At 54.2% G+C, this 14,880-nt stretch overlaps 4 protein-coding genes across 9 annotated transcripts; 1 reads left to right on the top strand and 3 right to left on the bottom strand.

The window, feature by feature from the left end:
- Positions 1–29: 29 nt before the first annotated feature.
- tmem234 (transmembrane protein 234) lies at positions 30–1,542 on the top strand. Its single transcript, XM_018746931.1, has 5 exons — positions 30–88; positions 175–329; positions 509–575; positions 712–804; positions 905–1,542. The coding sequence occupies exons 1-5, from the start codon at positions 76–78 to the stop codon at positions 991–993; spliced, it is 417 nt and encodes a 138-aa protein (XP_018602447.1). The 5' UTR covers positions 30–75; the 3' UTR covers positions 994–1,542.
- Positions 1,543–2,357: 815 nt separating this feature from the next.
- dcdc2b (doublecortin domain containing 2B) lies at positions 2,358–6,140 on the bottom strand. Its single transcript, XM_029258442.1, has 13 exons — positions 5,866–6,140; positions 5,659–5,713; positions 5,402–5,411; positions 4,932–5,004; positions 4,713–4,844; positions 4,424–4,567; positions 4,297–4,329; positions 4,033–4,108; positions 3,426–3,592; positions 3,235–3,334; positions 2,964–3,026; positions 2,576–2,680; positions 2,358–2,476 (listed from the first exon to the last, which is right to left on the bottom strand). The coding sequence occupies exons 1-13, from the start codon at positions 6,138–6,140 to the stop codon at positions 2,390–2,392; spliced, it is 1,320 nt and encodes a 439-aa protein (XP_029114275.1). The 3' UTR covers positions 2,358–2,389.
- A 2,528-nt stretch (positions 6,141–8,668) lies between these two features.
- iqcc (IQ motif containing C) lies at positions 8,669–10,265 on the bottom strand. Of its 2 annotated transcripts, none has more exons than XM_018746963.2 (5): positions 10,199–10,265; positions 9,737–9,954; positions 9,315–9,636; positions 8,928–9,049; positions 8,669–8,792 (listed from the first exon to the last, which is right to left on the bottom strand). In XM_018746963.2, the coding sequence occupies exons 2-5, from the start codon at positions 9,887–9,889 to the stop codon at positions 8,751–8,753; spliced, it is 639 nt and encodes a 212-aa protein (XP_018602479.1). In that variant the 5' UTR covers positions 9,890–9,954; positions 10,199–10,265; the 3' UTR covers positions 8,669–8,750. The 2 variants fall into 2 exon arrangements, with proteins under 2 accessions (XP_018602479.1, XP_018602478.1); XM_018746962.2 differs by having other exon boundaries at positions 9,737–9,880; positions 10,199–10,252.
- A 335-nt stretch (positions 10,266–10,600) lies between these two features.
- On the bottom strand, positions 10,601–14,804 carry ccdc28b (coiled-coil domain containing 28B). Of its 5 annotated transcripts, none has more exons than XM_029258444.1 (5): positions 12,789–13,696; positions 12,525–12,694; positions 12,289–12,443; positions 12,069–12,091; positions 10,601–11,961 (listed from the first exon to the last, which is right to left on the bottom strand). In XM_029258444.1, the coding sequence occupies exons 1-5, from the start codon at positions 13,019–13,021 to the stop codon at positions 11,907–11,909; spliced, it is 636 nt and encodes a 211-aa protein (XP_029114277.1). In that variant the 5' UTR covers positions 13,022–13,696; the 3' UTR covers positions 10,601–11,906. The 5 variants fall into 5 exon arrangements, 1 of the variants encoding a protein (XP_029114277.1); XR_003798190.1 differs by adding an exon at positions 13,711–14,804 and having other exon boundaries at positions 11,906–11,961; positions 12,069–12,443; positions 12,789–13,112; XR_003798189.1 differs by adding an exon at positions 13,711–14,804 and having other exon boundaries at positions 11,906–11,961; positions 12,069–12,443; positions 12,789–13,070.
- Positions 14,805–14,880: the final 76 nt, after the last annotated feature.

Raw genomic sequence — 14,880 nt, 5'->3', positions numbered from 1 at the left:
GAAATTCCGGGTCGAAAGGAACCGGAAGTGTGCCGAGCGCGCTCGCGCGCGACCGTCCCCCTCGCTGCCGTCGTCATGGTGTCTCCGGGTAAGTGCCGTCGGTGCGGGAGTGTGACAGACAGGGCGGGGACGTGGGTTCGAGTCCAACTCGCTCTGTGTTTCCTCGTGCCGCAGTGCAGGTGCTGTGCCTCGTGCTTGTCGCCCTGCTGTGGGGGGGCTCGAACCCCTTCCTCAAGAGGGGAACCGAGGGCATCGAAGGGGTGCGCGGCGGCGGCGGCGCGGCGCGGCAGTTCTTGGCCGAACTCAGGTTCCTGTTCCTCAACGTGCGGGTGAGTCGAGCCCGCAGCCTGGGGAGGGGGAGGGGGAGGGCGTCGTCATCGTCGTCATCATCATCACACGGTGCGGAGCTGACTGTTCCCCCTCTGCGCAGTTTACTCTGTTCGTGGTCTGCGTTCCCCTGCCTTCAGCACCACTTTATTAATTTCTTTCCCCCCCCTGTCGCCCACAGTACCTCGTGCCCTTCCTGCTGAACCAGAGCGGCTCTCTCATTTACTACCTCACTCTGGCCTCCGCAGGTGAGCTGCTCTAAGGCCAGCCGCTCGCAGCAGGTACCGGTCACGGTGCCGACGAAGACTTCCTCCTCGCACCCTGCTGCCTGCGTGACCCCAATTATTAGACCCGTGTGTGTGCGCGTGTGTGTTGTGTTCGCAGACCTCTCGCTGGCTGTGCCGCTCACCAACTCGCTGACCTTCCTCTTCACCCTGCTGGGGGGCGCGCTCCTCGGGGAGGACGTCGGGGGCAAAAGCAAGTCCCTCTTTCTTTGTTCGCGCGTCGCGTCCGCGCCTCTCTCTGCGCGTCGCCTCCTTCCTTCCTCTCCCGACACGGCCTCTGCTCTTCCACCCAGGGGCCGTAGCCGGAACGGCGCTCACCGTGCTGGGCGTTGCGCTGTGCGTCGTCAGCTCCGTCAACGAGAGCGGCGGTGCCGGATTATAGTCGTCGGCGAACGAGCCCCGGACCGGAGTCGTCTCCGCAGCGATGAACTGCTGCGCGCGGACCCCCGCGGATCGCGGATCGCGCCTTCCGCAGACCCAGACCTGCCGCTCCGGCCACGCTGGAGGAGCGATGAGTCTTTCGCTCGGTTGCTCTCGTCTTGTACGCATCGAGCGTTCTGCCTTTTCAGAAACCTTTATTGTGTGTCATGTGTTCCACGCTATGAGAACTAATAACTACCAGAAGACGCGTGTATAGATAGAGCTCATCTGTGAAAATAAAACAAATAGCCGAGCAGTTCTTTTCTTACACGCAGATGCGTATAAAAGGTGTATTGGATACAATGCTGAATAAAACTATTTTCGTTACCACTGCACATTTAATGCTGTTACTGTACAAAAACAGAACTGAAAATAAATGTAAATAAGAGAATATATTTTGTTCAACAGCAGAAAGCTCTTGGAAGCTAAAATTAGATTTTTCCATGTTAGTATAAACGTCCTTTTCCTAACTTTCTGCTACGTACGTTTCAATAAAAAGCCGAGAAAACTATCAGTGTTGAACGTGTACGCGTTTCCCTTGAACGCTGAGCTCATTTCCTCGCAAAGATCTGCTTGTAGAAGGAATTCTCATAAAACGACCACTTTGGAATAATTCATTTAAATGGAAGAACAGATGAGTTCCCCATTTTTCACCAAAAGTGCACAATCTGAGTCCCGAGTATTTGCCGCCTTGCACCCTGTGCTTCCAGGATAGGCTCTGAGCCACGAGGACCCTGTACTGGACAAGTAGTCAGTACATGGATTGTAGTGTTCATTTATTGTGGTAATTTTTTTAAATGCTGGTATTTCTCGTTGTAAACTGCTTTACCGCTGCCAGGTGCTATTACTTTCTACCTTGCTCACCCCCCGGGAGCTCCTCCTTGGAATTCTACAGTGCGTGTTACATTGGCTCATAACCTGGAATTCTCCAGAATGTAGCCTTCATTATACAAGGGAAGCGCGTGTATACATGGGTGGCTAAACATTTATTAATTATTTTGCTGGGTCCAAAAAGACATCGTGACACTGATCTTTTAAACTCTGGACATTTTTAACATTTCTGCTCTCGGACAGATGGAACGTTCCAGAAATTCACACAGTAGATATACGTGGATTTTCTTTTGAATAAGTTTTTTCTGATCATTAATTCTAATTAACCATAATCCCCAGAACACATGATCGTGGAAATCATTAGCGTCCTCACACACGGCGCCCAATCAGACACCCGGCTTTGTGGCCCGGGCTTCACCTGGGCCAACGGGTGTGCACCTCCCACATTCTGTGCAGTAAGAACTTTCCGGAAGGGTGTTCGGGTGCTGTCGGTGGTCGTATGGCATCACACCCGAGAGCTCTTCCTCTTATGCAGGATGCCGGGCTGTCGAACCCAAGCTTGAGTGTTGAGTCGAGGTTCGCGATGCGGGTCTCGACCCCACGCAGTTCGGCTCCTGACCGTGAGCAAACGGGGCCCTGCGTTAATAACCTGCCAGACCTGGATCCCGATTCCCCACGGCTCCAATGAATCTAGCAGCGGCTCCTGCTCTCACCTCCAGTTGCCATGGAGACCTAAAACCTGCAGCACCTCGCCCCTCCCCCTCAGGTGTCAGACCGAGCTGTGGGGGGGTCCCGTCTCTCCAGCCTCCGGTGGTCACCTGCGTGAACACAGCCGAACCAAGTATCGGCAGAGGAGCCATGTGGGCAGGCAGTCCCGGGTTCGAATCCCGCCTTCTGCTCTAGCAGCCTTGGTGAAGGTACTTACCCTCAGCTGATACAGCAAAAATTTACTTACACGTACTTAACCATTCATGCAATGGTCTACTTTGGAGTAAAGTGTGAGATAAATTAATGAATAAATTACAGCTCTGTGTGTGTGTGTGCGAGACACAGAGAGAAAGCAGGGCATTATTAGGTAACCCTAACTTGACAGAGTCGTACCCGTGACTGGTGCTCTCGGGGCGTCTCACTGATGGCTTCGTCCTCCACAGTGTCTGCAGCTCTCTTAGAAACACACACACACACAGGCTGGGTCAGTTCTGAGAGGTTCCAGGTGGTTCTGTGCCAGATAGATGGACACTTCACAGCAGTGGAACCAAACCATTTCCAGGAAGCACCCATGAAACATGGAGGATATGTTCCACACACACACACACTCTGAGTGTGTTTGCAGTGTCCGGGTAACCGGTCTTGAAGGGCTGTGTTTGAGAACCTGGTCAACAGGAAGTTCCACAGCTGTGTCTTCATCCTCTGCCACCTCTTGGGCTCCCTGCATCTCTTTCCTCTTCTTCCTCACCTTCCCTTTGAACACACTGCCATCTGCTGGAACACAGTTTGTCAGTGTGTGTGTGTGTGTGCGCTCGCTTGCGCGCTCACTCGCTCATGTGCATCTAAGGGCCCGACTCACTCTGGGCTCTGTTGCCCCCCGGGGGCCTGTTTCCCGCTCTGCCCTTGCGAACTCCCACAGGCCTGGAGTAGAAGAGCGACTCCTCCTGTTTGGCACCCCTTCCCGGGGGGGGCGTCGCACCCACTGCCTCGTCCCCCGTGGACCTGACTCTGCGTCCGTCAGCCTGCAGCAGTGCCCACAGATGATCGATGTGCCCCGTTCCTCATCTCTCTCTAAGTTTATGGTCAAGCTGCAGTCGCCAGCATAACTGATGATATAAACACTGATAGTGGACCATTAGTGAACCGTGATGAACCGCTAATGAACCACTAATCACAGAAAGCTCAGCTTCAGCTCAAGGCGAATGGGCGTGTCTCACAGCGCCTGGGTGGTGCGAGAGGAGATGGGCTCATAGTGTGTGATTGACAGAGAGTGTGTGTGTTCCACTGATGTATGGATGAGTGACCCAGTGTAAGTAGTGTATCTAGCAGTGTAAATCGCCATGGTAAAATAAGGCATGTGAGCTGATAGTAACACTACATAGAGTTTGTTAGAAGTTGCTTTGGAGAAAAGCGTTTGCTAAGTGAATAAATGTAAATGTACTGGGGGGGGGGGGGTCTGCACCTCTGGGGAGGCCACCAAGGCTGAATCGCTGAACCTGTCCTGAGGGACACTGAGTGGCTTCCTGGTCTGATGCGGGGGCAAACAGCAAAGGGACAGAGAGGAGACAAAAGTTAAAAATTGCCAGAGTGCCCAGACTGCTGTGTCCAGATTAATATCATGGTATACCACATTACTGTGTTATTACCACATTATCATGGTAAATATAGTGACTGTCGTTCACAGTGACAGTTCAACGTAGGGGGCTGCTCGTATTTTACCTCGTACTGTTTGGGGAGTCGCCTGTTTCTGGCCTCATTCCTACAAGGAGGTGAAGAGAGACGCGGGTGTGTGTCAAGTCAAACAGGCAGATGTCACTCAGGGTGTAGCCCCGCCCCTTGCCCCACCCCCATACCTGGGCCCTGCCTCCGTTGCGTTTGAGATCAGCAGCTCCACATACGGGAGCTTCTTGAACTTTTCTGTTCCCACGGCAACATAATATTGACCGCTGCGCAGCTGCTCCACTGAGGCCACAGTCCTGCCCTCCAGCGTACAAAGCCTGCAGGGTCGACATGGCAACCAGCGAACGGCATAGCGCCCCCTGCTGCTCGGGCGGGGGGGCAGGCAATAACTTGGCGCACAGGCCCCGTGTGTGTGCGCGCGCGTGCATGCGGGCCCCCTCAGCTGACCCCACGTGACCTCACCTGCGCACGGCACCAGTCAGCAGACCCGCCCTCTCCGACACGAGGCGCAGTACCTGCTCCAGGTCCCTCTGTAGGCTCCTGGGGAGGATGAACCGCAGCGGGGCGGTCAGTACGTCACCGTTCCGGAACACACTGCATCACCGACAGGGAGAGAGAGAGTCACACACAGGCGCGCTGGACAGAGAATGTGCGTGTGTGTGTGCCTGAGAGGACACTCACTGTATGACGCAGGGCAGGGGTTCAGTCTTGCTCCACTTTCCAGACGGCAGTTGGACATTCAGTCTCTCTGTTGCTCTCGTCTCAAAGGAGGAGATCATGGACAGGGAGACGAACGCTAGTGAGTGACACTGACAACTGAACACACGAAAACACACACTCGCACTCAGAATATACAAAGTAAGTAAATTCTACATCCCTCAAAGCTCATACTAGACATATGTTGAAATTAAAAGCGTATCAGTTCTCAGTTTCCACCCCAATGTGGCGGAATGAGCTCTGCGTGTCCCTCAGAGCTGCTGAATCTCTCCCAAACTGAAGAAGGGTCTCAAATCCATCTCTTTCAGTGCCACTGATCTCCTGACAGCTCTAAGAATGAGTCCATCTGCTATGACTATCTGTGCATTTGCTATTTGAACATGGGACCATCCAGCCCCATTCACCTTCTCCTCACCCAGAAGCCTGACCGGTACGTTGTAGGTTCTTTTTGACACTCAACACAGCTCGGCCCCACCGCACCAGACACACTCCTCCCCTCATCAGCATTCTTTAGGGAGGGACTCACAGCCCAGAGCATCACACCTGCTGCGTCACCGAAACTTCCAGGAGGCGGCTGAGCCGTCGCCGCGGAAACGGCTTCGCAGAGGTGTGCCGAAGCTGGCGCGCCGACGCTAGTGCGCGGCTGCCCTCACTGAGGAGTTAATGAGTAATGGGCACCGCTCTCACTCACCTGGAAAGCGTCTCCGCGGAAAGCAGCGGCTCTCCTGGGCCCTGAGCTCAGGTAGCTGAGAGGAAGAGACACGAATCACAACCCACACGAGCAGAGACACCCCCGGCCCGCTCTCCCCCTCAGCGCTCAGACCGCTGACCCTGGTGGACAGAGCCAGTCCCAGAATGCCCGTTTCCCAGCTGTCCTCGTCCACCACGGGCTACTCACTCGAGCTTCTTGAACCTCTCGAATCCGGCAGCGACGTACTGCGCCCCAGACTGCAGCTCCTTCAAGTCTCGCACACGGTGCCCGTGCCGGGGTGTGTGCAGGGTCCTCACGGCAGCGGGCGCCCCGATGACCTCGGTGACCTCGTTGAGGAAGGCCTCCAGCGTGGCCCCCTGCCGCTGGCGGACGAGGAGCCTCCGGCCCGCGTGGAACGGGTCGCCATTCCTGAACACCAGCACGCTTTTGGCGGGGGGTGGGGCGGTCCAGCTCACCGCCATGCCTCGCTCAGCCCCGTGCAAACCACCCCGGTGAAAGCGTTCGACCCAGTGGCCACGGGGTGTCCGCAGAACTGCCAGGAGTCCCGAACGTGGCCTGAGCAATCGGCACACTGCTCTCGCTCCCACGCCTGGCCTCAGCGTCGCTCCTCTGCGTCGCCGTGGCAACAGGGGCCAGCCACAACTGGTTGTGCGGCAAGGGCGCCGACAGCAACAGCAACAAAAGGGACGGGAGGGAGGAGAGACAGAGTGAGAGAGAGAGGAGGGGAAATAAAGGCAGGGAGTGAAAGAGTAAAACAAGGAGAGAACACAGGAGCACAGGGAGAATGGAGGGGGGCAACAGGAGGTCAAGGCTGACTCAATAAGGGATGTGACACCCCCCCCAGCTGTGACCAGCCCTTCTCGTCTATTCATGCGTTAGAAACTTTTCATAGAAAATACAATGTGTTCATTACATTAGGAGGAAGAGACACTTAAATACAGAGGCGTGATTCTGAAGTAGTTTCTTTCCATCATATGAACCAGTGTTCATCACGCAAGTAGCTGCATAAAACTTTATCTGAATATAGACGATTCCTGATCAGTCTTTTTAATCTATACGTGTAAACATTTACATGGCGGGAGTAGCTGTGTGAAGGTTCAGCCATTTAACAGGCATGATCTTAAAGTTATGGTGCATGAACATTTACACCTTACATGAATCAAAGAGATGATGAGCAAAGGGAGTCGGGAAGAGGTGGGTTATCAGACCCTTTTTATACGTGGACAGAGATTCAGCAGTTGTGAGTGAGAGGGGATGTCGTTCCACCACAACGGGGCCAGAACTGAGAACCTCTGCTTTACCTTTCGTGTGCAGGACCACCAAGCGAGCAGAAGTAGGTGAGCGAAGGGGTCTGGCTGGGGTGTAGCTTTTGATCAAGACCGGTAAATAGCTGGGAGCAGTTCTATTGATGGATTTGTAGACAATAACCAGGGTCTTGAATGTGATCCGGGCAACTATAAGAAACCATTGCAGAGAAACGGGTAAAGGAGATACATGGGTACGCTTCCGCAAGTCAAACAACTCGTGCAGCAGCGGTCTTCTGTATCAGCTGTAGAGGCTTGATGGCAGTAGCAGGAAGGTCACACAGGCGAGAGCTGCAGTATCTAGAGAGGATGTCACCATGGCCTGGACAAGTAGTTGGTCAGAGCCAGTTGTGAGGTAGGGACGGATCCTGCGAATATTACGCAGGATGTATCTGCAGGTGCGGGTTGTGGCTTCAGCGTGATGAGAGAAAGACCTGAGTCAATCGTCACTCCCAAACTCTTAGCCGAGGTGGTAAGAAAATGAGTGAGTTGTACAGTTTGGTCGATAGATCGCGACAAGAGGACAGGCCGGTTGGGAGGTGAAGGATCTCTGTTTTGGAGACGTGGAGTTGGAGGTGGTGATCAGACATCCATGCAGAGATGTCTAACAAGCAGGCAGCAATATGTGGAAATGTCTGATACTCCAGATGGAAAGGAGAGGAAGAGCTGGGTATCAGTGTAGTCCTTGAAATTCTTTGTGAGCTCCATTCGCTGCTTCCCCTCAAACTCTAGCAAGCACAGCGCTCCCCTCACTGTCTCTCACAGACACGCACCAGCAGTCCGCTGCATCGTGGTAAGGACAGCCAACAAAGAACTGGTAGCAAGAGGCAGAGGCTCCTTCCTCAGATGGCCTGTGAAGGGTGCTCTTCCAAACCCTGTCATACTAACTCAGAGCAGCAGCAGTGCATGCTGGGAAGGAGGGAACTGTGGTCACTCGAGCAGCTGGGCCACACTACACACACTTATTCAGTTGAGATATATAGGACACTGACTCCTTGTTTCACAAAAGGAATAATTTAATTCCAAACTTTAAGAACTAGTATTTAATACACAATTACCCAAAATGCAAACAAACTCCATTAACTCATTAAAATGACAAATGAAATGTCAGCATACAAATGTATGCAACATTAAAAATAATCATGTCACAATACATAAAATCATTAACAAGCCTGCAATATAAAGTCTGTCAGACTAATCATCATGACATTGTTTAATGGTACATTTAACTGTCCACTCTATTACTGATTAACTTTAAAAATCAGTAAACCATTCTTAGGAAAGGAAAAAAAAAAAAGGAAAAAAAAAAAACACACAACATGGACCTTTAAAATTACAATTTAATAAACTATTAAATTCTCTTAAAATAACCCTTCTGTTATTAGTGTTCAAACATGGAGGTCAGCAAAGGACCTCACGGCATCCTGTTCCCCAAGTGCAGAGCACTGTGGGTTTTGTCATGCGACAAAGAAGCGGGTCAAGTCAAGTCACCGAATCTCCACCAGGATTTGTACCATGGACAGTTCAGCTCCACTGCTTCTCCAACACACACACACACACACACACACACACACACACACATACCTCATCGAGGTCCTGATCAGATGTCCATTTGAGTCCACGGGTCCTTTGAAGCCAAAAATGTGCTTTGCTACAGACTCTTGCCTACATGTGAGGAACTGATGCTGACGCTAGACAAAGTCAGCCCCCTGGACAGCAAGGTGGGAGGTTCTGGTCAGATTGATGTCTCGGTCTCCACGGGAACCTTCAGCGGCCTGGAGTTGCCAGCCTCTGCTTCAGCACCAGGTACTGTGGGTGAGTGAGGCAATGACTGAGCTCTAAACTCCATGCCGCACCAGTGCACAACCCTTAATTTGTGAGCAATCGTGAACTCGGCACAAGCGTGACTCACAGAGATGATGACAAACGTCAGACTGGCCTCACCTTCTTGCGGCTGCCTATTGCCTGCTGGAGCCACAGCAGCTCCATGGCCAGGCTGTTCCGGTGCAGGCGCAGATGCTCCCGGGTCCTGGGCAGATCCTCGACCCGAGTCCGGTGCTGGAGCCCTGCAGAGACACATGGAGAAGAGCAACACAGAACCATTTTTACCTCTTTACTCTGGAATTGCCCAAGTTTACAGCCTGTCAGGACCTTATCTGGTCCAGACCTCACACACCTCTCTGTTCAACCCTTGAAGGATTTGCACCCTTCTCCTGATAACAGTTACCCAGAACCATACTAGACAGCCGCACTGCTGGTTTCCTAACGGAGCAGAGCCACAGCGCTGCTTCTAGATCCCATGGGAGGCAAACCACCTCGTTGGGGCAATACCTTTCTTCTGGAGCAGACTACAGCTTGCATCCATGGCCATGTTGTCCCAAACCGAGGTCGTTTCTGTCACACTGTTCCACATCCCATCAGCCATCGCTTCACCCTCAGTGCATGACTCTGAGGTCACACTGAGCTCAGGTGTGGAGGACTTTCTGTGTACTGCTGCAGCAGCTTGGTGGGCCAGTCTGCCCCTGTTGCAGTCTCTCTCAGGTACCAGTGCATAAACCTGCCCGTCCAAATCCCCTGCCTCCTCTGTCGAACGGCCTTGGCTGAGCTGTTCACCTCTGACAGCTGGTGCGCCACCCGCAGGCCATGCAGAAAGCTGCAAAACACACACACACACGTGAAACATTTCATAAAGACACTGCTTCAGAAAAGACATGTCACCATGCCAAAGGCTACAAGGGTATGTAGGAACTCACAGGTGCAGTGAAATGAGGGGTTGGTATCACACTGCCCTTCCACACGAGAGCGCTCACATCTCCCTCGATCTCCCTCACTATGTCCTCATAGCGCTGGCGCACCGAGCTCAGCTCCTTTCGGACCTGGAAGCCCCGCAGGCGTGCCTGACGCATGATGATGATGGAGAAGACACAGGAGGACAGCACTCTCTCTCGCTCACCCGTGGGACAATACAGCACTTTAATAGGTGTGGAGGACAGGGTACTACTTAACACTTTAAACACACGTGGCTATCATAATAATAATCCTCTGACAGACTCAAATAAACAGAGGCTCTCACTGCAGTTGTGTCACAACAGCGCATGAGAGAATAGAAGATACACACACCACTTCTTAAAGTTCTTAATTTACGCTTTAAATGTAAACCTAAACATGCTCTTTTAAAACAATTAATTCCGACAAATACATTTCAAATCTCCCACCTGAAAGAGAATCACTCTTCTCTCCAACTCCCGCCTCTCCATTGCAAACCGTGTCGCGCAGGAAACCGGAAGTGCTTCTAACGTCACTTCCTCAACTTCTTAATTGGTCGAAGAACTGCGAAAGGTAGTAATGCGAAAGACCGAACTGCCACCTGCTGTACAGGCGGGGTAATGACGGAGCTGAAGGTTTTTATGGCTTACGTTATTACCACCTTTGGGAGGTTTACAAACTGTATAAACATTCAGGTGTATAAATGTGTAGCTCATAAAAAGACAACAGCTGGGTAAACATAATACACACACACACACACACACACACATTTTCTGAACCGCTTGTCCCATACGGGGTCGCGGGGAACCGGAGCCTAACCCGGGAACACAGGGCGTAAGGCCAGAGGGGGAGGGAACACACCCAGGACGGGACGCCAGTAAACATAATATTCAATGCAAAATGACAGTATGAGTAATAAAAACAAACAGTTCCAGTATTAATATTCCTTTTATTTCACTTTACAAACGAACTTTTGCAGTGAAACTTCACCATTAGTGCTACTGGCAATGACTAAACCACAGAAGAGTATTAGTACACTGCTGTGAATGACGATCTACTCAAAATAAAAATGAATGCAACAGACCGTAACTCCAGAGCGCGCGCCCACTGGCCTTTCAAACGGCTCATTCTGAAAGGTCAGTAGCAACCTTTAGCTGCACATGATAGGCCAACGGGTCGCAACGCTCCGCCCTCAGGACAAACGCTGCACTGCGATTGGCCACATAACTGTCAATCCAGATCCGTGCGCCGCGGCGCTCTTCTCGGCTTCCGTCGGGGTAGCGCCGTAAAACCGTGTAAAACACTTCAGTACTATAGTACACGGTGCGAAATGCGTGCTTCAGCAGGCGTTAACAACTAGAACTCCTAGCCACATTTTTGTCTCCGATGATAAAACAAGCTATCAGTTATCCGGAGGACACAAAAAGAACATGAAACATCAAAAATTAAATGGAAATTATTTGCAAAGCAAACGTCACTCCAAGTTAACTCTTACGTCCAGGACACACACACACGGCGTCTGGATTCGAACCCACATCCAGTCACAGTCCAGGCAGAAGTGAGGTACCGGTGCGACCTGCTGCGCCACTCGGAACAGGGCCGCGTCGGGGTCCTGCTGGTGCGTCTTCCTATCCACGCTTCCTGTCAGTTGCACTGATCATGTGACCAGTTCCTCCAAAGCGACTTGCACTCGTTATCTACTTACACCGATTTACCCATTTATACAGCAGGCCAATTTTACGGGAGCACTTTGTCGAGGGTACGAAGGGTACTACAGCTGCAGGTGGGATTTGAACCGACGACCTTTGGGTGCAAAGGCAGCCGCCCCTAGAAGTGACGAGCGCGCATCGCTAAGCGACGGGGCGGAGAGCCTCGGCAGGTGCGACTCGTCTCGCTGATGGGACACACTGAGAACTGCGCACCGGCGAGAGAGACTTCCTGTGGGCGTGGCTAATGCAGCTCTCCTCGGGGGGGTGTGGTCCTGGGCTGAGATCAGTCTGCTTGCGGGAGCCTTGTCTTGTCAGGCGTGACCGTGGTACGGACCGCGGCGAAGGCGCTCTCGCGCCATTCGGTGAGACGAGCAGGGATGAGGGTCTGGACCCGGCGCTGCCCCTCCACACAGCCCCGCTCCCATAGCTCCGCCCACTTCTCTCTGCTTCAGGGGCCGGACGCCTTGGGCAGGTCCTGGTTTTCGGCCAAGTGAAGCTTCTGTCTGGAAACGGTGCGGTTAAGGGTCACGCTGAACTTGACACTTGTATACACACACACACACAGCTGATTCGTGGTTCCCTCACAGTCCAACTCAGTGCTCAAGGATACATGGAGTTGCTGAGCTCTTCCAGCTGTAGGGAAGACACACACACACACACACACACACACACACGCAAAACAGTTAAGGAGCAGCTGTGTTGCCCGTCTGCATGCATGACCTTACAAGTCACCGTACCCCACAGACACGGATTCTACCCCACGCTGCCGCGGCAACCCAACACTTAGAGCGTGGGGACGAGCCCCCACCCCCCGGCCCCGGGACGCTCACGTTGGAGAGCAGGTGCTCGAGGCTGCGGTCCGAGGCCGACTTCCTCTGGTCCTCGGAGAGCTCCTCCACGTGGCTGTCCAGGCTGAAGTGGAGCCTCGCCAGCTTCTCCTGCATCTCGCGCACGTGTTCCAGCTGCTCGAAAGAGCACACCTTCCCTGGGGGTGGGTCACAGCCCGTTAGACACACACGCTCCCGCGCGCGCTCGCGTGCACGCGGCCCCCGTCACCCCCCAGTACCGAAGGCCTGCAGCTTCCCCGAGTGGAAGTCGTTGAGAAGGTTGAGCAGCCCCCCCTCCATCTCGCGCACGTCCGACACGTCCGTGAGGAAGGAGTGCTGCAGGGGCGACGACTGCGCCACCCTGCCGGAGCCGGCTGGGGGCGGAGCCTTGGGCGGAGCCTTGTGCGGCCTGTGAGAGGGCAGGGAGAGGGAGGGAGGCGGAGTTCAGGCGCGACCCGCAGGTTCCCAGCGGCGGTGGGGGAAACGCAGCTACCGAAACCCACCTGGCGCTCCTGGGGGGGGCGGCTGCACCGAGGGCCTCTCTGGACTGAGCGGGGGCCCCTACCGACCTCTTGACCTTCCCGCGCGACTTTGGGGACGGCGGCTGCGGGAGGCCCAGCGAGAAGGTGGCGCTCTTGCTGGCGGGGAGGACGGAGAGCTTGCGAGGGTTGACCGGGGGCGGCGGGGGCTGGGGCAGAGACACCTTGGGGCTCTTCTTCTTTCTTTTGTCCTCCATGGGTACTGGAGGGAGGAGGGGGGCCTAGAGGTCACATCCACAGGCTGAGCTGAAGGACAACAGAGGACAGGAGGACACACTTGTGCAGAGGCTTCATACGTGGTGTGTGTGTGTGTGAGAGAGAGAGAACAACACACATTAACTAATCATTTATTGGGCATGCTCCTCCAAAGCGACATACACTGATTTACCCATTTGTACTGCTTTGACCAGGGTAAACAGCAGGAGGTGAGATTCAACCCCAGGGCCTTTGAGTGTGGGACAGGGGCACCGGGGATCCCTTCACTCAGTACCTCATCATTGTTCAGTTTTGTCCTTCACTGAAGCAGCGCCTGTCCCACTGTCCCAACGGAGGGGGTCACGTGTCCACGTGTCCCTTGTGGACAGGAGCTGCTCATCAGGACTTCGAGTGTTTTCAGTGGACGCGCTGCATCGCAACCTCCCCCCCCCCGATGTCCGTACCACTCCAGGTCTCGGCGCCTCTGGAAGCTTCTCGATCGAGAACCGAAGACCATAATTTATGGCATAAACAGCCCATCGATACGACGCACGCCACGCGCCGCCGACCAAATGTTTGAAATATGCAGGGGAAACATACACGCGACAGCTAACGGCATGAAAAGAGGCCGCTGCGAGCGACCCGCGCGCGCTTGGCTGCGGGTGGGCGGGGGGGGGGGGAGGTCGCTCACCAGGCCGAGCGCAGCAGTGCCGTCAACGGGAGGGAGCGCGTGCGGAGGGGCAGCGCCGCTCAGCCGTCCCTCGGTTCGGTCCTCCTTCGGTCGGGAGCCGCGAGCTCAGGGTCCGCGTTCGGTGTGGACGGAGACGGAGCGGCACGGCGGCGCGCGCACGGATGGGGTCGGGGGCGGCATTTAAAGGGACAGGCGCCCTCAACCTGCACCCCCACCCCGCTGTCATGAGCTGTGCTCCCGCTTCCAGCCACAGTCCTGCACGGAGGTGTGTTTTGTGCGTGTTTCTTTCACCACACACAGGAGCAGGGGTGGGTCGGAGCTCCACAGGGACAGGTCACACCTGCACAAAATCATCATGCAGATCTCTGCAGGTACACGTGCAGCACGACGTGAGGAGGTGTGACTCAAGTTCCATGCAGCCTGGTCTGGTCGAAGGTCCGCCGGGCTCGAACCGTCGGTCGGTCGAGCTCGTGCGCTAAACACGCACACGTGACGTTCCACCGGAGTTCGGGCTGCGCAGAGGAGACCGGTCGCTCCAATTATCAATATCGGAACTCACTCCGCTGCTGTGATTCGATCCAACATCCATCGGTTAAGCTCCTCACGCGCAGGTGCTGTTTCCAGGGACTCTTCCAGGGTTGCCAGGTGTGGCTCGGCTCCACGGGGAGGGGGGGGTGTCACCGAGCCCCCACCCCAGGGGACGCATTTGAACGTGTGGGGCAGAACGGTCCTCCTCCCTCGTCCAGATGGGCTCCAGAGCGCCGAGAGGCTGCAGGACAGGGTGGCGCGCGGTCATCGTAGCGGTCAGCACAGTGGTCAGCACGGCAGTCATACTGTCATACGGTCAGTGCGGCGAAACGTGGCAGTCAGCAGTGAGGGTCCGGTGTTGATGTGCTTAGGACAGCTGCTGCCTTTGCACCCAAAGGTCACAGGTTCGAAGCCACCTCCAGTGCCTAGAGCGAGCTGTATCAATAAAAACAGCTGTATAAACGGGACAATAATTGTAAGTAGCTTAACATGTCTGTGCCGTGGAAGTTTCTGTCCCCAAGACAAATTCCTTGTATGTGTGAATATACTTGGCAGTAAAGCTCGTTCTGATTCTGATTCTGATTATAAGGCGCTTTGGACAGCGTCCTCAGATGGACGAATAAACGTAAAAGTGAGATACTG

Source organism: Scleropages formosus, chromosome 15, assembly GCF_900964775.1.
Source record: "Scleropages formosus chromosome 15, fSclFor1.1, whole genome shotgun sequence".
Lineage (NCBI taxonomy): Eukaryota > Metazoa > Chordata > Actinopteri > Osteoglossiformes > Osteoglossidae > Scleropages > Scleropages formosus.
Note: the sequence above shows the minus strand (reverse complement) of the source record. Positions and strands in the feature narration are given on the sequence as shown.